This window comes from Procambarus clarkii, chromosome 60 (assembly GCF_040958095.1).
Source record: "Procambarus clarkii isolate CNS0578487 chromosome 60, FALCON_Pclarkii_2.0, whole genome shotgun sequence".
Taxonomy (NCBI): domain Eukaryota; kingdom Metazoa; phylum Arthropoda; class Malacostraca; order Decapoda; family Cambaridae; genus Procambarus; species Procambarus clarkii.
In genome coordinates this window covers 18,094,680-18,121,882 of record NC_091209.1, presented here as the reverse complement: position 1 = coordinate 18,121,882, position 27,203 = coordinate 18,094,680, and the positions used below count along the sequence as shown (strand labels likewise).

The 27,203-nt window shown below is 36.1% G+C and overlaps 1 protein-coding gene across 1 annotated transcript in view; it reads left to right on the top strand.

Annotated features, from left to right (window-relative positions):
• The window catches only part of cac (calcium voltage-gated channel subunit cacophony), a 749,704-nt gene that overhangs the window by 463,543 nt on the left and 258,958 nt on the right, over window positions 1-27,203 (top strand). The window contains exons 25-26 of the mRNA XM_069307633.1: window positions 15,792-16,052; window positions 25,047-25,190. Coding sequence (XP_069163734.1) covers window positions 15,792-16,052; window positions 25,047-25,190 — 405 coding nt within the window. The remainder of the gene's footprint in view (window positions 1-15,791; window positions 16,053-25,046; window positions 25,191-27,203) is intronic.

Genomic DNA, 27,203 nt, shown 5'->3' with positions numbered 1-27,203 from the left:
GCTCCTCCAGAAATTGGCGTTTCATTACATTCAATACTGGATTTATATCAGATTGTTTGCAAATGATAACTTTATCATATGCCATAATCAAAAGGAAGAATTCATAATGAATTTTTTGTGAATCTTTATATAGTTTGATTGATAATTTGTTTAAATCCTGGCCATTATGTAATACAGTATTTGTGCCCACCAATAATTGTCATATAGTTATGACTGATGTGGAATTTTGCACTGATGATTGCTCTATTACCATGTTCAGAATGATAAATACATCATCAATAAATTTTCAGTGAATTTTATTTTTTTAATATAAACTTGAAAGATGTTTTATGATGGATTTGTACTTACCTAAATGTACTTTATGGCTATTTATGAAGATATTTCACTACACTACTTTCCTGGTAAGGTAAGTTACAAACCTTTATATGCATTATAGCGGATGTAGGCCTTCTGATTTTTTTCCTGGGGGGTGAGGGATTTGCTTGGGAGCTGATGGGTCAAATGAAATCCCTTATGGAACGAAATGGCCTCGCCTTATATAGTTCGTTCAAGCAAGGACACACTGCAATGCATTTATATTTAGGAATATTTTACTAAGCCTGTGTTACACTATAAATTATACAAATTTTTAGGGAATTTGTAGCAAACTTGTATTTTCCTTGTGTGTGATTGGGTGGTTTGAATTTTTGTTACTCAAGCAGTTTAACTAGCATTTCTTTGATGGTAATATATGTCAGTTGAAGCCATGTTGTGCTGTAAGACGAGTGTGAGTACATCAAGCAAGGGTAAGTAAAATTTCCTTACCATAGGTAAGAAGGCTTAGTTATAAGAGAAATGCGAGTGTGGCTGTCATTGGAGTATGGTATTGGTATTAAAGATGTTTGACATTAAGAAGGCAAACTAAGATTATAAATATAATGAAGTAGTGGTGGAAAGAGAAATGACATTAAAACATTGATATCTAAGCTTGGGGATTTGGATAATGCTGTTTACCAACGATTTGCACAGCATTCTAGTATGGAGTTGCCTATTGGTGGTACATAGTAAGTCTGTAGCTGTAAGAACGTCAGAAACCATGGGCATAGGACTTTAATGCCAGTTTAGGGTGGCTACATTAATTTACTAGACATCATGACATAGTGCTATAAAGGCATTTTGCTGCTTAGATGTTGTCAAAACTAGCCTATGCTGTTAAAAAAGGTAAGTGACCAAATAATTTTTTTTTTTTTTTTTGCATATTTATTATTTTATGCATATAAAATGTATATAATGTTTGTATGTCTGAATGTTTTGAAACATATTATATCACTTATTATAAGGAAAATTGTGGAAATTTGGTGATAAACACCCCTAGAAAAGGCAATTTTTGGAAACCAGAATTTCGTACAAATCCAGAATGGGTCCAAAGTGATGTGATCCCGATTTTGTAGGTGCCACTATTCTTGGTGGTGTGGGTGCAGTCACTTATGATAATATTGTTAATTTTGATTAATGGTTTCTAATCTCCAGAGCTACCAACTCTACATATCATGGATTACAGCGTTTAAATTCTTTTACAACAAAGTGCGCCTTCACAAACACTATGAGATATCTACCTTTTCTATTTTAAATTTTGTCGGCAAGTAGGCTCAGTTTCGAGTAAGCAACCATGGCTGATGCATGCGCATCTAGCTCCCGGTCTCCCATGGGGCGTGTGGTTGAAAAACAACTCTCTGAGAATGATATGAAGAACATATTGTTTCAAGAGGACTGTAATAGTGATGTTGATGACCCAACACCTGATGTTGACCTAACACAAGTATCAGATATAAGTGATACAGACATCGATGAGAATGATATAGGCAGCGTGTACAGTACAGGTATCTTGCCACCCCCACCGCACCGATGGAGGTCAACATCACTGCCAATATTATCACCACCTGTGCCATCTACCATTTTTGAATGCCATGATAATGTAGATGCCTTTTTTATTTTCCTGGGCTCAGTGACATTGGCTCTGATACAAGTACCATAGTTGAACCATGTGTTAGCGGCTCTCATGGTGATGTTACCAGATGAAGATTCGCTGTGTCAGAGGCACTGGCATGTCTTCACCCATGAGGACAGTGTGGCCTCCACTTCAACTTTTTGTGGACAACCTATACAATGTAGAAGAGCTTCATCTCCTGGCCAACAGAGTTTTAGTATAAGAAAACGGAGCTGTGGTGGTGGTGGCGCCACTACAAGCAGCACAGGTATACTTGTGTGGGTAGATTGTGAGACATTTGTACCAGAAATACCAACATTTGATGATACAGATGTTGGTGATACAGCCATTTTCCTGTAACTGGTGATGATATGACTGAAAGTCAATATTTTATGGTTTATTTTGATGAACCATTCATGACCCATCCTGTTGATGAAATAAACTGCTATTCACTGCAACGTATTACATTTTGCTTATTACCAGCTTCATGTATAATACATTGGAAATATACGACAATTGATGAAATGTACAATATGTGTGTTTCTTGCGCTGTGTATGATGATAAGATGTTTTGTGAAACACGTCATCCAGGATTATTGGAACAAAGATGGTATTGCTCAAACCCCAGTTTTTGGGAAGTACATGTCATGAGAGAGGTTTTTAGTGTCAGAGTGGTTGACAAATGGAATGCATTAGGAAGTGATGTGGTGGAGGCTGACTCTATTCACAGTTTCAAGTGTAGATATGATGGAGCCCAATAGGCTCAGGAACCTGTACACCAGTTGATTGACGGTTGAGAGGCGGGACCAAAGAGCCAGAGCTCAACCCCCGCAAGCACTATTAGGTGAGTACTTGCAGTACGTGTATGTTATTTTTAAATTGAAATACAGAACAAATATAAATTATAAAGATGCACCTCAGACATGAGAGGAAATACTATGACCAGTACAGTTATGTATTTTGAATTGGCAGAACTTAAGCAAACCAAACGTGTGCATACATTACATTTATTAAAAAACTCAGGGAATGGGACATAATGCACTGTGGAAATCATTTCTCACTCAACAGATTGACTACTCAATCACACTGAGGAAACCCGAGATAAATAACCTCACAACAGTGAAGTGGGCATCTCACGAGCACCTCCTCCCCCTCACTCACTCAAGTCAGGGTCCTCTCTGTCTTGGTGGTGGGTGCAGGGACGCTACCCTCATGAAAAGCTTTACACACAGAGGCATAAACATTCTCTAATACACAATTTAACATACTTGTAAACACTGACAAATGAAACTTAAAAATTAACATAAATAAACAACATTTTAACTTAAACAAAACATTTACCATAATAAAAATAAATGCTAGACTTCATATACCTGTACCAGTCATTACATGTCTCCAGTGAGATTTGTAAGGAAGGAGTTTTTGTTAGGTATACTTGAGATAGTGCAAGTATGGTGAAGTAAACATTTGAAACTGTGATAGCATGATGAAGGGAACATTTGAAAATCCTGCCAGTTCAGCAGCCACCTCTGCACTCGCATGGTAGTGTATCTCACATGAGAGAACTGTTCCTTCAAAAATTACATTAGCACGTGCATAAAGTTGATAATGAAACAGTTCCAAGTACATTCTGTGACTGGAAACATGAGGAAAATGTGTTAAATGCAGAAAACCATATCTAAACAAAATAAGATATAAAAAGAAATATTTTTTGAAAACAGATAAACATTGGAACCCTTTGGATTGGCAAGATAAAACATAGGTATGCACTCGTTCACTCTGGTGGTGGGTGTGTGGTAGAGCCGACATCTCTGTATCATCAACAGACGCATTGGTGATCTACCCCTCATGGCAGCTAATTGCGGTGACAATATTTATGTAATTGTCATGCTGTTAAAGTACAGTATATGGAAATTACATATTACAGTACTGGAGTAAGTCATGAAATGCTTCATGTGCTAGTGGCTGTGCAAGAATGTAAGAACTCTTGTATATATAAATAAAATAAAACATCCTAGATGATGATGGACCATCAATCAATTTTAATACTTTATGGCTTGTTAAGTAAATACCTAAATTTCAGTAGTTATTTGTAAAGTTAACTTCTAAGACTTAAAAATAAACCTACTTTAAAGATAGAAACTATTATTTTTCCTGGTTTTATATATCTTAACATTGATTGGCCCAGCCAAAAAATTTTAAATCTGTATTCCCTAGACTGCAGGTGGGAGAGATACATAATAATTTACAATTGGAAAATATTAGGACTGGGTTCCTAATCTGCACATAGAAATAAGACCCCATGAGACCAGAAAGGCATGGCAGGATGTGCAAAATAGCCCCATTGAGAGCAGAGGTGCAATAAGAACACTGAGAGAGAACTCGATCAATATCAAATGTCCAAGACTTTTCAACACTCTTTCCCTACACATAAGGAACATAACTGGCTGACCTTTTACAGTGTTCAAAATAGAACTTGACAAGCACCTTCAAAGGATACCTGATCAACTACACTGTGACTTGTACATCAGGCTGCAAGCAGGCACATCAAACAACCTAGTGGATCAGATCAGCAACCAGGAGGCCTGGTAAGAAACCAGGCTGCAGGGACATTGATCCTCAGAAGCATCAATAAGTAGTCAACAGGGAGCAGGGAGAAGAATGTATGTTTCTAGTCAGGTATGTGTGCTTAATTACTTACTATAGTAATTATTATAGGGCAGACTCTATATTTCCATGTAATGTATCTTCAGCAAGGATGGGTGTTGATACATTGTTCCCGCTTATGAGTAGTATCCAAAGTTCATATCCATACAGGACTTAATAGCCTATGTCCTTATAAGGGGTATATTATGTACACTGAAAATGATTATAACCTACCCCTTGCTAACTATGTTCCTACTTGAACAATAAGACTGGAGTCTATGACACAGTAAAGGTACATAGGAGAGAGGAATGCCTGTGTTTTTTACAGGTATTGCAGTAGGTGATTGTTAGCTGAGAAAAGTGACAAGAATCAGTGCAATGAAAAAGACAGACATGAACTGAATATGTTGTCAACAATTTACACTGGTGAAATGGTAGACAGTGGCAAAGTGAACTTTGCATCACGTGAGAAATTGTATAAAACAAATTGTCATGGACAGCAATATAAACATGAGATTGGTAGATAAATTTGACAGGGTGCTTGGTGTTGTCGAGTGTGTGTGTGTGGAAAACTGTGAAGTAAACCTACCTGTTGACTACCTGTTGAAGATTCCATGGATCAATATCCCCATGGCCTAGTCTCTTGACAAGGCCTTCTGGTTGTTGGTCTGATCCACCAGGCTATTTGATGCAGCTGCTCGCAGCCAGACAGATGAGTCACAACCTGGTTAATCAGGTATCCTTTGAAGGTGCTTGTAGAGTTCTCTTTTGAACACTGTGAGAGGTCGGCCAATTATGCCTCGTATGTGCAGAAGAGTGTTGAAAAGTCTTAGCCTTTGAAGTTGATTGAGTTCTCTCTGTATGCCTATTGCACCTCTGCTCTTCAGTGGGACTATTTTGCACATCCTGTCATGCCTTCTGGTCCTGTGTGCTCTTATTTCTATGTGCAGATTTGGAACCAGTCCTCCTAATATTTTCTTGGTGTAAAATATTATGCATTTCTCCTGCCTGCACTCTAGGAAATATAGATTTAAATTTTTAGATGATCCAAATAATTTAGATGTTTTATCAATTGGATTCTAGTAATTACCAAAGTGTAGTTACAGGATGAGAGCTATGCGCGTGGTGTCGTGTCTTCCCAGCACTCTTTGTCGTATAATGCCTTGAAATTACTGATGGTTTTGGCCTCCACCATCTTCTCACCTAACTTGTTCCAACCGTCTACCACTCTGTTTGTGAAAGTGAATTTTCTTTTATTTCTCCAGCAGCTTTGTTCAGTTAGTTTAAATCTTTGTCCTCTTGTTCTTGAAGTTCCGGGTCTTAGGAATTCTTCCCTATCAATTTTATCGATTCTAGTTACTATTTTGTATGTGGTTATCATATCACCTCTTTTTCTTCTGTCTTCTAGATTTGGCATATTTAATGCCTCTAACCTCTCCTCGTAGCTCTTGTCCTTCAGTTCTGGGAGCCACTTAGTGGTAAGTCTTTGTACCTTTTGCAGTTTGTTGATGTGCTTCTTAAGATATGGGCACCATACAACCGCTGCATATTCCAACTTTGGTCTAAAAAAAAGTCGAATTTCTTTAGTATTTCGCCATCCATGTTTATTTATTTATTTATTTATTTATTTATATATATACAAGAAGGTACATTGGGTTTGTGAGAATACATTGGATAGAACAGTATTTACATTCTTGCAAAGCCACTAGTACGCGCAGCGTTTCGGGCAAGTCCTTAATCTAGCAGATAATTTTAAGTAGGTAATTTCAATCAGAATTGATAAATGAAAGATACATTACAAGAGAAAAATGAGATGAGAGAGATAAGTAAGTATATTAAAGCACATTGTTATATTAAAGCTCTGATTGATTACATTGACAGCTTGATTAGTAATTTAAACAAGATTAATAGACACCATACAGCAGATTGACAGCACATATAAGACAGCAATGATCACAATGGTAAAGATATTTAAAAGTAATTCTGAAGTTAAAAGGTGTAGCATAGGCTCCTCGCACAATGTTCTTAATGTGATCCTCAGGTGATAATTTTCTATCTAGAACCACCCCTAGATCTTTTTCTTTATCAGAATTCTTTAAAGATTTCTCACATAATTTATAGGTTGTGTGTGGTCTATGTTCTCCTATTCCACATTCCATAACATGGCATTTATTCACATTAAATTCCATTTGCCAAGTGGTGCCCCATATGCTTTTTTTGTCCAGGTCTTCTTGAAGGGCATGACAATCTTCTAGGTTTCATATCTTCCCTATTATCTTAGCATCATCAACAAACATATTCATATAATTTTGTATTCCATCTGGTAGATCATTTATGTAGACAATGAACATTACCGGTGCAAGAACTGAATCCTGTGATACTCCACTTGTGACATTTCTCCAGTCCGATACATTGCCTCTATCTGATTACTGCCCACATTTTTCTGTCAGAAATTTTTTTATCCATGTGGTAAAGGAGCTTTGCACTCTCTCCATGTCAGCAATTTCTCCAGCTTTGAGTGGGGCTTTTAGTGTGGAACAATATTCCACTCTAGAAAGCACTAGGGTTTTAAAAGTACAGTATCATCATTGGCATGGCATCTCTTGTTTTAAAGGTTCTTGTTATCCAATCTGTCTTTTTTTCCTGCTGTTGTGACACCAACTTTGTTGTGTTTTTTAAAAGTAAGGTCTTTTGACATAATACTCCTAAATCTTTTGCATTTCTTTTTCTTTCGATGTTTGGTTTGACTGTGTTTTATATGTGGTTTCTGCTTTGATGTTTTTTATTTTATCAATACAGTAGTGCAGTAATTGGATCTTGTCCTCATCAAACATCATGATATTTTTTGCGGCCCATTGAAACACTTGATTAACATCAGATTGGAGGTTTGCTGTGTTGTCGATATTGTCTACTCTCACGAAAATTCTAGTATCATCTACAAAGGATGATACAGCACTAGTTTGTATCCCTGTTTAAGTCTGATATGAAGACGAAGAAAAGTACCAAAGCAAGAATGGTACCTTGGAGAGCATTGCTTTTCATGGTAGACAATTCAAATTTTACTTTGTTGACACTCTGGATTCTGTTTGATAGGAAGTAAAGGATCTATCTCCCTACTTTGGCAGTAATTCCTTGAGTGTGCATTTTGTGTGCAATAACACCATGGTCACATTTGTCAGAGGCTTTTATGAAATCTGTATACTGTATTACATCAGCATTTATTGTCTTCCATGGCATCTAAGGCCATGTCATAGCAGTCTAGCAGTTGTAATAGGCTGGAGCGTCCTGTTCTGAACCCATGTTGCCAAGAATTATGTTGACACTGATTTCATGAACTAAGAAATAGTTTTTACCTTGTGGACGTAACAGTACCGAACTGTTTCAACATGTATTTGGTGAAATCAAGCAAGGAAACCACCACTCAGTACGTTTACTCTTGCTCTCTTGTCACAATTAATTGTAAAGTTTGACAGGAGGGCAGTGGTGTGATGAGAGTTTGTGTCAACAGTGCCTCATGCTGTTCTAGACAGACTGGCATCCAAAGACTATCTTGCACTACACAAGCTTGGTTTTATGCCAAATATGGGAACAAGTGGCAAAGGTAAACTTGCTTGCATTGTTTTCAAGTACACGCAATCAAGAGATAGGAGGTGAAAATCTGTGTGTACCTGGTTTGTAGAGAGCAAAGTTGCCTTTTGTGCCATTGACTACTTAAGTGATTCTCACACACTCATGAAGTGCTCAATGGTTAATACAGTGATGAATAGCGTGTGAGACAGTGTAAACTTGAAATAAAATGAAAATTGAATGAGTAATATTGTTACAACATTTTTAATGGACACATTAGTGGCACGTGTATAATTATTAATTTGAACAATACACACATACTACTCTATAGATATCATAAATGACATCCATATGCATAAGATAGCAACAACAAAAGAAGAAGAAAACACTATAAAGTGAGTAATAAATTATCACATAAAAATTTGTGGCAACTCATCTGTCTCGAATCGGCTGCACGACGCACTTCTGAAGACTACACCACAAGTGTACAGGCATTCATGATATCACGCACCAACTTCTTCCCTTCACTGCAGTCAAAGTAAGTGTTATTTTTTCGCGTTTTTTTTTATGTATACATGATCAGGAAAGTGACCCATGGACAGCGGTTATTGTCATGTGTTGATTCGTGGGGTAGTACGGTTATTGTCATATGGCAATTTAAACAATTATTGTCTGGGTTTTACATGTATGATGCAAATAACGATTTATGGGTAGGGTGACTGAACTCGTACTGGGGTAAAATTATTTATTTATGATCAATATAGTTAAATTTATTAATCGTAAATTATACACCATAGATATATAAAGTATTATAAGTAAATTAACTGTAAACGATAAATAATATTAATAAGATGTATAATTGATGTGAATAATTAGCCTTCATGTAAAATAAGTAAGTTAACAAGTAAACTAACTCTGAACAAATTATAATATAACTGATGAAGTTAATGACGACCACAAACAGGGTAACTGAGTTAACAGTAATTGGCGACTGCTGGTAACAAGCTTAATTAATGTAATGGCTGATAACAACTGAGTGGTGCAGGTTTGAGGGGTCCGGCATAGCCCGCCCAACACCAGAAGCCCTGGCGCGAAGCCCTCCATGTGCAATTAAGGATATATTGTAATCACTTTTGTGGATATATTAGAGTTTACCTTGACTCATGAAAAAATCTTGCTATCGTTTCATGGTTATGTTACTATGTGAATGCAGTTATCTTTATGAATGTTATTAGGTGAATGTAGTCATCGTCATTGTATAAAATTCCATCATAATTACATGATATGTATACAACAATGTTCATATGGTTTTCCCAATTCCGTATTGTTGTAATAAGGTATACAGGTAACCCAATCATCAATTGAACTGTTATCATGCATTACATGTACTAAGACCCTGTCATCTGTGGGTGCAACATTGGTGGCTTATGTCCTTCTTTCAATCTAAACTCTTGCCCATATGGTCCCAATTAGGCCATATATCATCACCCAGAGTTTACACCATTTAATATTATGTTCATATCATTTTCACTGTTCTATATGGTTGTATTTGAGTATGCCAGTTAAACTAATCATCAATTGAAACATTATCATTTATTATGAGAATTATGTGATTTATCAAGTTTTCAACACACATACTCTTGTAAATAAAGAGAAACAAGCAATAAACAATGAGTGAAACATCCAAGGATAACACAGGAGTAATGTCTGGCATACCTCAGGGTCAGCAAAGTTGGGCATCGTTTGTTGACAGATGCCAGACCACATAGCCTGCATTGCGTTATTTTCCAGAGTGCATCCACCAAGTAAAAAGATTAATATTTACATATTTTTATCTTTTTCTTACATCTTGCATAGGAATTAGTAGTTCTATAATGAAAAATTGTTTAAATTATTTTATTTTCTGGTGGGAGCCCCTATGGCTCCCCGGAGCTTATCCAGGCTGATATGCTAATGTCAGACTTTGGCATCAGTCATGTGTATGGAGTTCTGTGGGCCTACCAGGGACCACATGTCAGAACCTGGCCCCCTCAGAGAGGCATGGGGGAGCAATAGAAACCCCCGTGTCGTTGGAATCATTCTTATGTCTGCCATCGACTGGGTCAGGCATCCAGAAAGGTAAGCGTCCCAAAACAAACCCCTATTCTGGTGAAAATTGCTACCAAAAGCTGAACAAGTGGATAGAACTCCCCAAAAAGTAATGAGCAAACGAGCATGACATCACACGTCGCCGCGTCGCTGTCTGCGCAGCTTCCCCCCCCCTCCCTGGGAAGGGCAAGGAGGAGTCCCAGACCCTTGCACCGGCCATCCACCCGTCAGTTCTAAGGCTGATGCTAGAGGCAGAGGTTGTGTGCTCTGGCTCCAGGGATTTTTCAGCACTGTGTTTTAGATAAAGTCTGGTGGATGTCTTCCAGGGGTGCGAGAGCCAGGAGTTATTCTACAGTACTCGCTTATGGATCCGTCTTCTTCCAGGTTTGGACCGTCGTTCCCTTTCTGGGTCCGTTACAAGGTTCCAGAGTCGTTCTGCCTGGCGGACTGCCCTGTGTGTGCTTTGGAGGTTTGGCATTCCTTTGTTGTTCCCGCACGCTTGAGTGGTGCAGTGCGAGGCTTCGACGGTTTGCTCGCTTCGTTTTTGGGAGTTCTATCCACTTGTTCGACTTTTGGTAGCAATTTTCACCAGAATAGGGGTTTGTTTTGGGACGCTTACCTTTCTGGGTGCCTGACCCAGTCGATGGCAGACATAAGAATGATTCCAACGACACGGGGGTTTCTATTGCTCCCCCATGCCTCTCTGAGGGGGCCAGGTTCTGGCTCGTGGTCCCCGGTAGGCCCACAGAACACCATACACATGGCTGATGCCAAAGTCTGACATTAACATACCAGCCTGGATAAGCTCCAGGGAGCCTCCGGGTCTCACCCAGAATATGGTGTCTCATTACATTCAACGCTGGTTTTTTGTGCATAAGCAGGAATGACCATCTTAATATAGCTGCTGTTCAAGGGTTAACAGTATAAGAAGAAAAAATTTGGAAGGAATAATTTATTTTACGTGCACCATATTAAACTAACGTGCAGTACGGAAGTTAATGTAATTTATCTTTACAAAATATGGCTAGTCTCCACCAATGACGTTACTCCTTTACTTATAATCACAGTGTTTTATAAAATTAATGGTATGGTTTTGCCAGCATTAATTTATTTCTGTTCAATATTATTAGCCAAATAAAAAACCTCCTGCATCATGTCTGCTTCAGCGAATCCTAAGAATTGCAATTCGTAATTTTCTGTATCAACAGAGAAATTGGCAGCCCTTTTAAGATTGGCAGTATAGGTTTATTCAGAAGTTATTTTCTCTTCATCTGCTCTGTTACTGAGATTTATTATTTTCTTAACCCTTTTGTGTCTATATAAGCTTATATACTATGATCTCACTGAACTTGGACCAGATTATCTAAATTGGCTTGCTGAGGTTTGTTTATCTTCATGCACAGCCCAGCTGTGTTGGCTATGATCTTTGCCATATTATTTTTCACACAAATTTTGCCCACCTGTGCACGTGTGTGTAATTACCTAAGTGTAGTAACAGGATGAGAACTACATTCTTGATGTCCTGTCTTCCCAGTACTCTTTGTTATGTGATGCTTTGAAACTACTTACAGTTTTGGTGTCCACAGTCCTCTCACTTGGCTTATTCTAACTGTCTAGCACTATGTTTGCAAAAGAAAACTTTCTTATGTTTTTGGTACCTTTTTTTCCTTAGCTTGAATCTATGACCACTTGTTCTTGAAGTTGCAGGGTTCAAAAATTCCTCTTTGTCTATTTTGTCATTTCCCGCTACTATTTTGTACATAGTGATCACATCACCTTATTTTCCTTCTAGCTTCTAGCTTTGGCATATTAAGCACCTTCAGCTTCTCCTTGTAGTTCTTGTTTTCAGTCCTGGAAGCCATTTAGTAGCATGTCTTTGCACCCATTCCAGTTTAATATTGTACTTCTTGATAAATAAACACCACACCTCTACTACATTCTCCAGTTTTGGTCTCATGAATTGCATGAACAGTTCCTATAATATTTCTTCATTCATATTGAATATTTAAATGCAGTTCTGAAATTTGCTAGTGTACCATAGGCTCTTCTCACATTGCTCTTTATGTGGTCTTCTAGTTCTGTTCCAAACCACTTCTGCATCTATTTCCTCATTTGGAATTTTTAGTATCTTTTCACATAATTAGTAAGTTAAGTGCAGCCTGTTCTTCCATATTCTGCATTCCATTATGTAAAATTATTTATGTTGAATTCCATCTGCCATGTGATGCTCCACTCATTTGTCTTCTCTAGGTAATTTTGGAGGGTAATAGTCATCAGAGTTCCTGACTCTCCCAAGCAATTTAGCATCATCTATACAAATATTCATGTAACTGCATTCCCTCTGGTAGATCATTTATATGGATAGTGAACATTACCAGTGCAAGATCTGAACTTTAAGGTACTCTGCTAGCGTAATTTCTCTAGTCAAATACAATGTCTCTGATCACTGCTTGCATTTGTTTGTTAAAAATTTTCTCATCAAATTTTGAAGTCTGCGTGTCACCCCTTCAGTGTGTTCTAATTTCCAAAATTCTATTGTATGGGAATCTGTACAAGACTCCCTTTTAAGTCCAGATATATGCAATAGCCTAAATTATCCTTCTATCAACAATTTTATGGTTCTAACATATAAACTAAGTAAATTAGTTATGCAAGACAATCCTGTTAAAAATTCAAACTGTCTTCTATTATGTTGTTACATTCCAGGTACCCTGTCCACTTCATTTTAATAATTTTTTCTGGTGCTTTTACTACAACTTGGCAATAATAAATGTCTAACTTATTTGTTTTTTTTTCTGTTTCCATTCTTGTAGACTGTAACTTTGTCTTTTTCCATATGTTAGTTAAGTTGCATATTTTGTAAAGATGTTTGGAAGATAATCTGCAGTGGGGCACTAATCTCAAATTCATTATTTTTGTCTACCTTCCTGAGCAGTTTTTCATCTTCTTTTCTAGACATGTCTATACACTCAAATATCCAATCAAAAGTCTGCATTGAGGCTGGTGTACTGAAAACCCTCATCCTGCACAAACTTTGAAACTGTTAATTTAGTGTTTCACACACATTTCCTTTTCTGTCTCTGTGAATCTTTATCTGTGAATCTGTAATCTTTGGATTTTATCTTGCATTGGCAACTTGGTTTTTTATAAATTTATAAAGCAGACCAGGTTCTGTTCTACATTTGTCTACTATTCCCTTCTCAAAGTTAATTTCTACCTCTTCTCACTGCTGTATAGTTGTTTCTTGCTTGTTTGTAATACTGGTATGTTTGTGAGTTTGGCCCTCTTCATATATTGATTCTATTTTTTATTTTGTTTTTTGGTCTCTGGACCTCTATGTATGTACAGTTTATATTAAACCAGTCTTATTTTCTAAACGTGCTTCTCGGTTTTGATACAAATATTTGGATGCCTTTCTCATATATCTTTCAAAAATTTGCCTATATCTCATTTATTTCCTTACATAACAACAAACCATTCCAGTAAAAAATGATTTTAGACTCCTGTATTGTTCTTTCTTAAAGTTGAGATTTTCTATTGTTTTATTTTCTCCATTATCTTCTGTGTTGTACCATATTGCGTTTTTTCCATTTAGGAGTACATGGTCACTCTTGCCTGTTGGAGACAGGTACTGTATATTAGAAATCTCTTAACTCATTCCTGGTAAATATTAGGTCTATTATCAATGGAACATCCCCTTAACCTATTCTCATTGGTTGCTTAATGTGTTGATACGTGAATATCTCAAGGAAGATGTTTGTAAATCTGTTGGTGTATAAACCTTCTGTCTTCAAGTGTGTAATTACCTAAGTATAGTTACAAGATGAGAGCTACACTCGTGGTGTCCTGTCTTCAAAGTACGTTTTGTCATGAGACGCATTGAAACTATTGACAGTTTTGACATCCTCTGACTTCTCACTGAACTTTTTTTCCAACTGTCTACCACTCTACAAAAGAGAACATTTTAATAGTTTTTCAGCACCTTGTTTTCTTAATGTGAATCAATGATCTCTTGCTCTTGAAGTTGCAGATTTCAAGAATGCCTCTTCGTCAGTTTTATCAGTTTCTGTTTCTATTTTGTATGTATTAATCATATTCCCTCTTTTTCTTCTATCTTCTAGTTTTGGCATATTTACCACCTCTATCTACCCTTTCCTCATAGCTCTTGTTTTTTTTGGTTCCAGAAGCCATTTCATAACCATAACGTGCCACCTTTTCCAGTTTATTGATGTGCTTCTTTAGACATGGGCACCATACAACTGCTACATATTCCAATGTTTGTCTCACAAAAGTTGTGAACAGTTTCTTTAATATTTAAACATCCATTTATTTAAGTGTTTCTGAAGTTGGAAAGCGTAAAATGTGTGCTTTGCACAATGTCATTTATTTGTTCTGGTGACAAAACCATCCCTAGATCTTTTTTATTGTCATAGTTCTTTAATGCCTTTCCTTATAATATTTATGTTTTGTGTAGCCTATTTCCTCCTATTCTACATTCCATAACATGGCATTTATTCACACTGAATTCCATTTTGGCAAGTGTTGTTCCATACACTTATTTTGTCTAGGTCATCTTGAAGGGTATGGTAATCGCCCAAGTCTTTTATCTTCCCTATTAGCTTAGCATCAACAAACATGTACATATAATATTGTATTCCTTCTGGTAGACCATTTATGTATACAATGAACATTGCTGGTGAGAGAACTGAACCCTGTGGTACTCTTCTAGCCTGATACAGGCAAAATGTGTGTGAGAGAGAGAGAGAGAGAGAATGAGAGTGAGTAAAAGAGCGAAGAACTGGAAAATTTGAAAAATCAATAAAAGTAGCTTTAAAATGCTGACAGCTTTTACAACACACACCCATGTACTGTATTTTGTGCCTTGCCTAATGGAGTAGTGCGTGACCTACATGTGCACTGGCCTGTTTTTGGAAATTGGTATTTCACCTGTGTTGTTGTAGTTCAGAGACTTCTCGGAAGTGTGTGTGTATGTGTATGTATGTATACTATGTATGTGTGTATATGTATGTATGTATGTATGTATGTATGTATGTATGTATGTATATATATATATATATATATATATATATATATATATATATATATATATATTTATATATATATTATATATATATATATATATATATATATATATATATATATATATATATATATATATATATATATATAATGCTATATACATATTCACACATACACACACTGTATTGAATTTTTTTCTTACGATTTTTTAGAGCAAATTTGTATCTATTTAATTACAGTATTTATTTTTTTAATTTTAATCAGAATCATAGCTCCTCCTGCAAGTAATAATGCTATTGTGACTTTGTCACATTAGCATTAAAGAAAAATTAGATGTTTTAGAATGTTCAGGGAAAATTTAACCCCCTTCCTCCTTAACATATTCTTCTGTTTAAAGTCATGATAGTCAGTGAATCCTGATACATTTCTGTTTTTTCCAGTAAGATAAATTCTAACCTGTGTGTATGTTTGTGTGTATGTACAGGGGCAGCACTACTGGTCAAAACCTCAGCACCATCAAATCACTTCGAGTACTCCGCGTTCTCCGCCCGTTGAAAACCATCAAGAGAGTACCAAAGTTGAAATCGGTGTTTGACTGTGTGGTCAACTCCCTCAAGAATGTGTTCAATATTCTCATAGTGTACATACTGTTTCAATTCATCTTCGCTGTTATTGCTGTGCAACTGTTTAATGGAAAGTTTTTCTACTGCTCTGATGAGAGTGTACATGCGAGGGATGATTGTCAGTAAGTATATTGTTCTGTTTTAAATTGTAATGTTTATTAATTTAAATATCTTAAATATAGGATTTTCTCTATTATAAAATAGTTTTGAATTATTGTTTCTAAATATCCAAGCACAAATTGACTTGCTGAAAATCAACAGATAAGTAGGAAAGTTTTTGTTATTTTGAAAGTGCAAAGCATTGTAAGTTAATCAAAATCTCTGTACAAGCCTTTATATTTTGCAAAGAATATTAATTTATTGATCAATCAGATCTTTAATTTTACTTAACAACATATTTCATTCAAATATCTAGTTAAAGATTCGATTACATATTTACTTCACTTAGGCTCATTTTATTTAAATGTCATATTTAGTGGCTTATATCTTGAATTCAGAAAGTTCAGTGGACAAGTTTTTGAATAAAGCTCTGCATACTATTTTCTTAATGATAAAACCTTACATATGTGTTGGGTTTTCTTCATACATTTCTCGAATGTTATGCCTAGTAAATCTCCAAGGTTAGCACTACTATTTTTATTTTATTATTTGTTTGTTGCATAATAATTTCGTTATATGAACAGTAGTTGAAACCTTGTGAAGTCTTAATCTCAATTTACAGTAGTATATTATGTAAGTTTGCTCCTATATTCTGAGTCATTTAAGTTTTCCCAAGAAAATTAATATTTTTTGTATTGTATTCTCTGAATAGACAAAGTTATCTTTGGGACTCAGATCATTGTCTCAGTATGTAGCTGCCATTAAAATTATCTCCTTTTCTGTGAGCAAACAGAAAAAAATAATTATTTGAATTTTTTCTTATGAAGCGGTGGATATGTGTTCAAAAGTAGGGAGGAAACACTAAAAAGTCATATATCCACCCTGAGTTTGGCCTGAGCAGAGCACAACATTCATTCTGGCATTCATCAGAAATGACATTATGATTGGAGTTAGGACCAAACAAAATGTATTTATTTTTGCCATTTTCTTACAAAATACTGCATATTGAAATGTAAGGAAGGTATGCACAAGTAAAAGGAATGCCAAAATAAATGTGTAGAGCTAAGTTTTTTGGTTGGTTATGGGAGACCAAGAGCTGAAGTCCATGTAGTGTGGCTTATTTTTGTGACATTCCATGACTGCTGGAGACACCACTGAGTTATTGGAACCATATGGGCAACGTGGCCATTCAAACATTAACGCAAAATATAAATCATTATTTGGTTATGACTGCATTGTGTGAGATGATAATGAGGACTGCACCTTGATGGTTAAATTTAATTTGCTACATTTTGTATTTCATAAGATGTTTGATTGTTATTTTTCTTTGTCATATTTCATGATTTCACATAGCAGTTTAGCTGGAAATATTTTGGTTATTTCTCTCTCTTTTTAATGTCTTATATTGTTGTTTTTTTATTATTGGTTTAAATTGGGGTGTTATTTCTCTTTTTATATTGGGTTATATTGGTTGTTATTTCTATTTTTTATTGGCTCACATTTAATAGCCCCGCTGGGTCAATAAGGATAGGCAGATTGAAGGAACAGAGTTTTATCACCATGGGTGGCTGTCAAGGCAACATACACCTAGCCACTATCTTCCACCATAACCAGTCCTCCACCAAGCCCCCAACCAAGACTGCTCCCACACCTCACTATCTCTTCCCAACCTGCAATATCACTCCAACCGCCTAGCCTTCACTAAACCCTCACCATGAGCATAGCTATCATCCTGTAACTACACTTTGGTAATTACACATAAGCCAAACCCACTACACCTCCATTCACCACTCTTCAGTCCACAGAAAGAGATAGAGGGATAATGCCAGTTTTATGATTATCACATATTTATATAAAAAATTGTTAGGATGTGTATTTTTTAGGATATTTTATGACAATGTTTGTATTGTGATAACTTATTCCTGGACACATACAGCCTCATGTAAGACATTGTCTCAACATTGTCTCTTACAATGTTGATCTTGTCTCTCAAATATGCTATCTATTTACATGAGTGTGTTCAAGTCAGTCAACAATAACAACTATGATGTATTCCTACTTGACCTTAAGAAGGCATTTTGGACACTATTCCACAAGAGGGAATGGAGAAATGTCGCTAGTGGTGTGCCCCAAGGACCTGTTTTGGGACCTTTGTTATTCATAATTTATATCAATGACCAAATGTTGGAATGAGCAGCAATATAAGCCAAATTTACCTATAACACAAAAATTAAATGATTAACAAACTCAAATGAGGCCTTGGTAGAATGTCAGGAAAACCTCATCACTGCCAAACCAGGAAGAAAAGTGGCAGGTGTAGTTCAACTGAAATAAGTGCAAAGTTCTAAACTTGGGAAATGATAGCATCACACAGAATGAGTGATGCAGATTTGGTCAAATCGAGATGCTAAAGAGATTTTGGGGTCATGATTGGTCTCCAGATAATAAAGTGACTGTATGATCATGATTAGGCTCTGGTTGCTAAAGACACTTTGAGGTCATGATAATTCTCTGGTTGCTAGAGACTTCGTGGTCATAATTGAGCTTTGGTTGCTAAAGAGACTTTGGAGTCATAATTGGTCTATTGTTTTTAAAGAGACTTAGAGGGTCATATTTTTCAAAGGCCTGAGACCTAGTCAGCAATGTAAGAATGTGCATAACAAAAAGAATAAGATACTTAGGTAAATATTGAGAAGTATCAGCATAAATGCACAAACATCAAACTCCAATTATATTTGGCTTTGGTGAGATCCTACTTGGACTGCACTGTCCAATTCTGGTCATTGTGTTACAGAGTGGACATCGATTCCCTCAAGACAATCCAGCATAGGATGACTAGACTACTCCCAGGTATTCAGGACTGCCCATACATGGGGAGGTTGATGGAGCTCAGCCTGCCTTTCCTGGAGAGGCGCAGGGTGAGGGGGAGACATGATCGGGGTCTTCAAGTGGATGAAGGGTATCAGCAGGGAAGACATATGGATGATCTTGAAATTATCACACCAGGTCAGAACCTGTAAAAATGGCTATAAGATGGAGTAGTTCATATTTAGGAAGGATATATAAAAATACTGGTTTGGTAGTGCCCTGGCAAAGGAGTAAAATAGGTTGCCATTCAGCATCATTAAAAAAATGGTCTAGCTAGCTTTAACAATAGGCTCAATCAATATATAAGGAAGAGGGGTTGGATCCAGATGGATACTGACCAGAATATGCCAACAGATCTGTTGCAGTGACCCCATACTTTATATGTTCTTATAGGGGGAATCCTACAGTCAGGAATACCTTTCTAAATCAACTGTGATAAAAACAATATTAGGTTAATAAGAAACTGGAAGTAGTTATTAGATGAAAGTGAGATCAATACTGTATATGAAGGAAAACATCTTGTTAACAACAAATAATTACATGGGTGGATTTCATTTTATTTTTATTTATAAAAAAACATTTATTAGTTCCTTACAAATAATCAGATTAAAAATGAACATTATTGAATGTATAGTGCCCTAGACGACTGAAATTGATGAGAAATCTACTCTGAAAGAGAACAGTAATATGAGGGAAGCTTTCATCATGTTGGAAAGTCACTTGTGGGGTCCCACAAAAATCAGTACATGAATACAGTATATTTGTAGATGATACCTTACCGTAAGGTCATTTCAAGGATCAGTGTCCTTGTGATATGGTTTCTGATTAGGCCTCCTAGTTGGTATTCCGGTCAGTCAAGTGGTTAGGTGCCGATGCTAGCAGTCTGACGTAATTTATATCCAAGTTAATCAGATTTCCTTTGGAGGTGTTTATCAAGTTTCCTTTTGAACACTGTGAAAGATTGGCTGGCTTTGCCACTTATGTATAGAGAGGGTGTTGAAAAGTCTTGGTCCCCTTAATGTTGATAGAATTGTCTCTTAGTAAACCCATTACTCCTCTGCTTTTCAACATCGCTGTTTTGCACTTTTTATCGTGCCTCCTGGTCTAGTAAGGAGTTGTTTCCATATGTGCAGATTTTGAACCAGTCCTTCTAATGTGTTGCAAGAGTAAATTATAAATTATTATGAATCTCTCTTGCCTGCACTCTAGTGAAAACAGTTTGAAAGATTATAAAAGGTCCTTATAATTTGCATGTTTTGTTGAATGGATTTGAGTAGTAAGAGTTCCCTACACATTCTCCAGGTCAGCAACTTCTCCAGACTTGAATGGATGTTAGTGTGCAACCATATTCCACCAATTGTTGTAAAAAGTACCATCATTGGTTTGACATCATTTTTGTGAAATGTGCTTGCTATCCAGCCTGTCATTTGTCTTTCAGTTGTCATAGCTACTTCATTGTGTTCTTTAAAATTAAGATCTTACAAAGTGATTACTCTTAAAATCTTGTGTATTGCCTTTTCTTTCTATAGTGTGATTTGACTGCATTTTGTGTGATTTCCATATTGATATGCCATAGCACGGGTGATGGAACTTGTGTTCATTTAACATCTTTTTATTTTTGTGGCTCACTGAAAGATTAGATTAACATTAGTTTGGAGGTTTGTAGCATCTCTATTATTTATCCTCATAAAAATTCCATTGTCATCTGCAAAAGATAATAGAGTACTGTACTGTAATTTGCTCTGTATATGTCCAATATGAAAATAAGAAAACACACTGGAGCAAACAGAGTTCCATGGGAGACTGACCTATTTACAATGGATGATTTCAATTATACTCTGTTGACTATTACTCTGGGTTCTGGTCATCAGGAAATTAAAGAGCTATCTTCCTACTTCACCAGTAATTTTTTGTGTGTGCATTTTGTGTGCAATTGCACCATGGTCACATTTGAAAAAAGTTTTTGCAAAAGTCTGAGTTTGTTATATCACCATTTTGCTCATCTTCCATGGCATCGATGACCATGTCACAATGGTCTAGCAATTAAGAGGTGCAGGAGTGTCCCACCCTAAACCCATGTTGTCCAGCACTATTTCTTTTATATTGCTTTCTGCTTTGGTTGAGCTGTCTCTTGGAATGTCAGACGGATATTTAATTCTTGTTTGGTGTCCTTGGGTTCTGATGCAGGTTCTGAAAATACTTCTTAAATAAATACTTTTTAATTAAGAAGTATTTTGAAGTCAGAATTAGTTCTGAAGATATAGCATATGCTTTGGGTATGCGTGTTGTCCTTTTACGTTTAACATGAAATTCATTCTTTATTTCTGGTCTGACGCCTGAACACGTTTTGTAATGCTTATTACATTTTCAAAGACTTAGTTTACACATAAAATACATTCATACTTATACTAGTTTTGAGTGAGGTGATATGGCACAAAAGCTTTGGGTGAGGTGACAGAGCTATGCTAGAACACGAATCAATGGGTATAAATTGGGTATGAAAGCATAAGAATAGAAGTAACTGCCGAAGACCTATTGGCCGATACCTCCTCTTGCTGCTTCTATGTTGGTTTGGGGTCTTGAAGTGGGTAGAATATAGTTGTGCATTAATTGGCTGTTGATTGCTGGTGTTGACTCTTTGATGTGTAGTGCCTCGCTGATGTCGAGTCTCCTGTTATCGCTATATTTATCGATGATTTCTGTGTTGCTTGTTAAGATTTCTCTGGTGATGGTCTGGTTGTGAGAAGAGATTATATGTTCCTCGATGGAGCCCTGATGTTTGTGCATAGTTAATCGCCTAGAAAGAGACGTTGTTGTCTTGCCTATATACTGAGCTCTTTGGGGTTTACAGTTCCCAAGCGAGCATGTGAAGGCATTGACGACATTGGTTTCCTTCGGGGCGTTCTGTTTGGTGTCTGGGGAGTTTTTCATGAGTAGGTTGGCCATTCTTTTCTTTTTTTTTGTAGTAAATGTAGTTTTCTTTTTTGTAGTTTTACTACAAAGAAGAAAAAAATGGCCAACCTCGGACCATGACTTTTGTGATACCAAAGTTGGAATATGCAGCAGTTGTATAATGTCCATATCTCAAGAAGCCTATCAACAAACTAGAAAAAGTGCAAAGCCATGCTATTCAGTAGTTGCCAGAACTGAAAACAAGAGCTACAAGTTGAGGCTAGAGGTGTTAAATTTGCCAAAGCTGGAAGATAGAAGAAAAAGAGGAGATACGTTATCTACAAAATAGTAACAGGAATTTACAGTTTTGACAGATGAATTATTGAAAACTGCAGTTTCCAGAACAGGAAACTGTTAAGCAAATAGAACAGGTTAACCTGGTTAGGTTAGGTTATTTATATATTTATATAATAAAAATAGAATCAATTTAACCCCTGGGCTGCTTTTGTGATTATAACCTGCGACACGCCCAGGCACAAGAAATAAAAAAAAAATCCTCTTATAAAAGTATTCATTTGTGTTCCCTGACCACGGGGGGGAGGAAGGGTGGGTCGTAGGTGACATATTTTTGGCGCAATAGGGTGAGGAAGTCTGGCAAAATTGAGGCGTTGACAAAGCAATTGTTGGAGGCGGTTAGCTCCGCCTCCGCCTGTCAGGCGGAAGTTGCCACATAGATATTATTACCTAATTATTTCAATGTCTCTGACTGATTTTTTCTTAGTTTTTTGCAGTAATATTATTAAATAGTGTGTAGTGTGATATATTTATATAATAAAATGTGTGATTCATTGCTATACTCAAACTTATGGTGTGTGTATTAGTGATTCAATTATTATGTTTGTAAAACAATAAGCAAATAGTTTTGCTGTTATTATACTATATACACACATTATATATAAGTATCTGCATGTTTTGTTCACTATAACGAACCACTAAGTTGGTATGGTGTCAAAACAACGAGGAGTGGCTGCCACACACTAGCCAGCCAATGCCACCTCCTTGCCTTCTTCAACAACAGCTCACTCGCCAATACTCCTCCTTCCACCATACTGTTTTTGCTTTTATTCACTATATACAGACATGATGTATAAATATCTACATGTTTTGTTTCACCATAACTGAACAACTATGCTGGTATGGTGAGTTCAGACAATAACAGAGGTTGCCACATACAGTCAGCCGATGCTGCTTACCTTCCCACACTCGTTCAAGGCCAGACACTCTAAAATTCTTCCTCCAACCATACTGTTTGTGGTGTTATTACACTATTTACACACACACATTATATATAAGTATCTACATGTTTTGTTCACCATAACTGTACAACTAAGTTGGTATGGTGAGTTCAGACAATAACAGAGGTTGCCACACACAGGCAGCTGATGCCGCTTACCCTCCCTCACTAACATTCCTCCTCCCACCATATTGTTTGTGCTGTTATTACACTGTATATCCTCCTCCCACCATATTGTTTGTGCTGTTATTACACTGTATACTCTCATTATATATAAGTATCTACATTTGTGTTCACCATAGCAAGTCACTAAGCTGATATGGTGATTCTAGACAATAACAGGTGATCACTCAGAATCAGCAGACGAAGCTACCTCCCTCCCTCCCTCCCTTCCTCCCTCAGCATTACTCCTCCCACCATACTATGCACAGCACTAAGCACAATAATCCTGCTATTATCAGAATCCTGGTCATTTTTATCAGTCAAAGGTCTTTTGTAATATTATTATTGTTAAATAATGCCAGTTACATATATACAGTATTTTTACATTTTTTAGGCGATGTTGTGGTTACAAGCTGAACAGCAGTGCTGTTAGCTCATGCTGCATGCGGCAGCTTTGGTTGCTCACTCAGTACTGAGGCTCTTACACCCGGGAATGATGCCCACAATTTTTTTTAAAATGGCGTCTGTTTACAAGAGCCCTGAGGAAGCTGATGCGAACCCCATGTAGCCGCGGGACTGCATGGGGTTTGCGGTAATACTAAATCTTCACGGTACTCCAGCACATCAATAGCTGTGGTGCGCAATTTCACGACAGTTACTAACCACAGCTATTGATGTGTTGTGCAGTTTACGTGTTAAGGAAGCAAAGCGGTTAAAAAAAAAATAGAAATTTTTCTTTTGTAAACATAATGGTAGAAGGTTGGAACAAATTAAGTGAAATAGTGGTGTAGGCCAAAACCATCAGTAGTTTCAGAGCATCATATGAGAGAGTACTGGGAATATAGAGTACTTGGGCCCATGGGTCCCAAGGGTCCCAGGGTAAAAAGAATAACAAATCTCCAAACAAGGTACCCATCCCGAACAACACTGACAGCCATCGTGTTTCTCCCAATTCATGGGCGAAATTGACATGGGCGGGTCATTAAAAGCATAGCTCTCATCCTGTAACTACACTTAGGTAATTGCACAGCATAGCTCTCATCCTGTAACTACACTCAGGTAATTACACATAGACATAGATACAGCTATAGGCATTGTCTTACACTATAGATGGCCAGCTCAAAGCCAATGACCTCCTCCTCCTTCTTGTAACTGGCAAGTGGGAGGAGCTACAATGGGGAAAATTTATATTTACATTTGTTCCTCACTAGTTTATCTCTTCATAAATTAATGTGTGTGTCTGGGTGTGTATTGGATTTTAGGAAAGTGATAAGAGGGTACAGAGTATGCATTTATAAAATCACTTTCATCTATATTATTTGTTCCACCAACCCAATGAACTCCTAATATGTTGGTCATAGGGGATAAGTTCTGCTGGCAGAAACTCATCTCTAGAGGGACTATGTAATAATAATCATATTGAGTGCTCATTCAATTAGTGCTCCTGTTTCAGAAAGCCCTGCTGTAAACAGGGTATATTTGTATAATGTATATATCACAGAATGTGCGTGAATTATGTTTCCCAATAATAAAAAGAACTACAGGCTTTAGCTGCTGGTACTTAACATGAATTGTACTTTATTTACTGCATTATATAATTTGTAATTTTTATATTTATATTTTGATAAAAAGAAAGGCATCAGAAAAGGACACCTAACACCTACTTCCGGTAAAATATAAATAATATAAATAAATCTCTCATCTCTAGAATAAAATTAGGAGTATATCCCAAATGGATTTTGTAAGATACCCATTCTCACAAGTTTGTGAATGTGTAGGTAATGTTCAGTTTATTCTTTAGGGGAGAGTTTTTTGTCTTCAATGGGTATGGACGACCACCAGAGGTGAAGCCAAGACAATGGAAGCAGCAGAGCTTCCACTATGACAATGTTATGGCTGCTATGCTAACACTCTTCGCTGTCCAGACAGGCGAGGGATGGCCACAGTAAGTTTTAGAAGATATGGCTTATTATCGCTATTATTATTATTATTTTAATAAATATGGCTGCTTTAAAGCAAGATATGAATTTTTCATGATTTTAATGTATTAAAAGCAGATGGATGAGTATAGTTGTTACAAATGAAATGCACCAAGTGAAAAGTTTGATTTGTATTATTTCACACAGTTTCAGTGGATGATTGAAGCATTTTTTGCAGTTCTTGGGAAATTTCATGTTAATATTGATGAACCTTTATGTTGAGAATGGTGTAATATTATTAATAATAAATAGAATATATATATATATATATATATATATGTCGTACCTAGTAGCCAGAACGCACTTCTCAGCCTACTATGCAAGGCCCGATTTGCCTAATAAGCCAAGTTTTCCTGAATTAATATATTTTCTATAATTTCTTTCTTATGAAATGATAAAGCTACCCATTTCATTATGTATGAGGTCAATTTTTTTTCATTGGAGTTAAAATTAACGTAGATATATGACCGAACCTAACCAACCCTACCTAACCTAACCTAACCTATCTCTATAGGTTAGGTTAGGTTAAGTAACCGAAAAAGTTAGGTTAGGTTAGGTTAGGTAGGTTAGGTTATCGAAAAACAATTAATTCATGAAAACTTGGCTTATTAGGCAAATCGGGCCATGCATAGTAGGCTGAGAAGTGCGTTCTGGCTACTAGGTACGACATATATATATATATATATATATATATATATATGTCGTACCTAGTAGCCAGAACGCACTTCTCGGCCTACTATGCAAGGCCCAATTTGCCTAATAAGCCAAGTTTTCCTGAATTAATATATTTTCTCTAATTTTTTTCTTATGAAATGATAAAGCTACCCATTTCATTATGTATGAGGTCAATTTTTTTTATTGGAGTTAAAATTAACGTAGATATATGACAGAACCTAACCAACCGTACCTAACCTAACCTAACCTATCTTTATAGGTTCGGTTAGGTTAGGTAGCCGAAAAAGTTAGGTTAGGTTAGGTTAGGTAGGTTAGGTAGTCGAAAAACAATTAATTCATGAAAACTTGGCTTATTAGGCAAATTGAGCCTTGCATAGTAGGCTGAGAAGTGCGTTCTGGCTACTAGGTACGACATATATATATATATATATATATATATATATATATATATATGTCGTACCTAATAGCCAGAACGCACTTCTCAGCCTACTATTCAAGGCCCGATTTGCCTAATAAGCCAAGTTTTCATGAATTAATGTTTTTTCCTGTTCCTAACCTACCTAACCTAACCTAACCTAGCTTTTTTTGGCTACCTAACCTAACCTTACCTATAAATATAGGTTAGGTTAGGTTAGGTAGGGTTGGTTAGGTTCGGTCATATATCTACGTTAATTTTAACTCCAATAAAAAAAAATTGACCTCATACATAGAGAAAAGGGTTGCTTTATCATTTCATAAGAAAAAAACTATAGTAAATATATTAATTCAGGAAAACTTGGCTTATTAGGCAAATCGGGCCTTGAATAGTAGGCTGAGAAGTGAGTTCTGGCTACTAGGTACGACATATATATATATATATATATATATATATATATATATATATATATATATATATATATATACATATATATATATATATATATATATATATATATATATATATATATATATATATGTATATATATATATATATATATATACATATATATATATATATATATATATATATATATATATATATATATATATATGTATATATATATATATATATATATACATATATATATATATATTTATGTCATACTTTACTTACTATGCATGGCCATATTTGCCTAATAAGCCAAGTTTTCCTGAATTTATATATTTTTCTAATTTTTTCTTATGAAATGATAAATCTGTCTAATTCATTATGTAAAAGTTAATTTGTTTAAATTTGAGTTAAAAACTAACGAAGATATATGACCGAACCTAACCAACCCTACCTAACGTAACCTAAACTAACACAACTAAGTCAATAAATTATG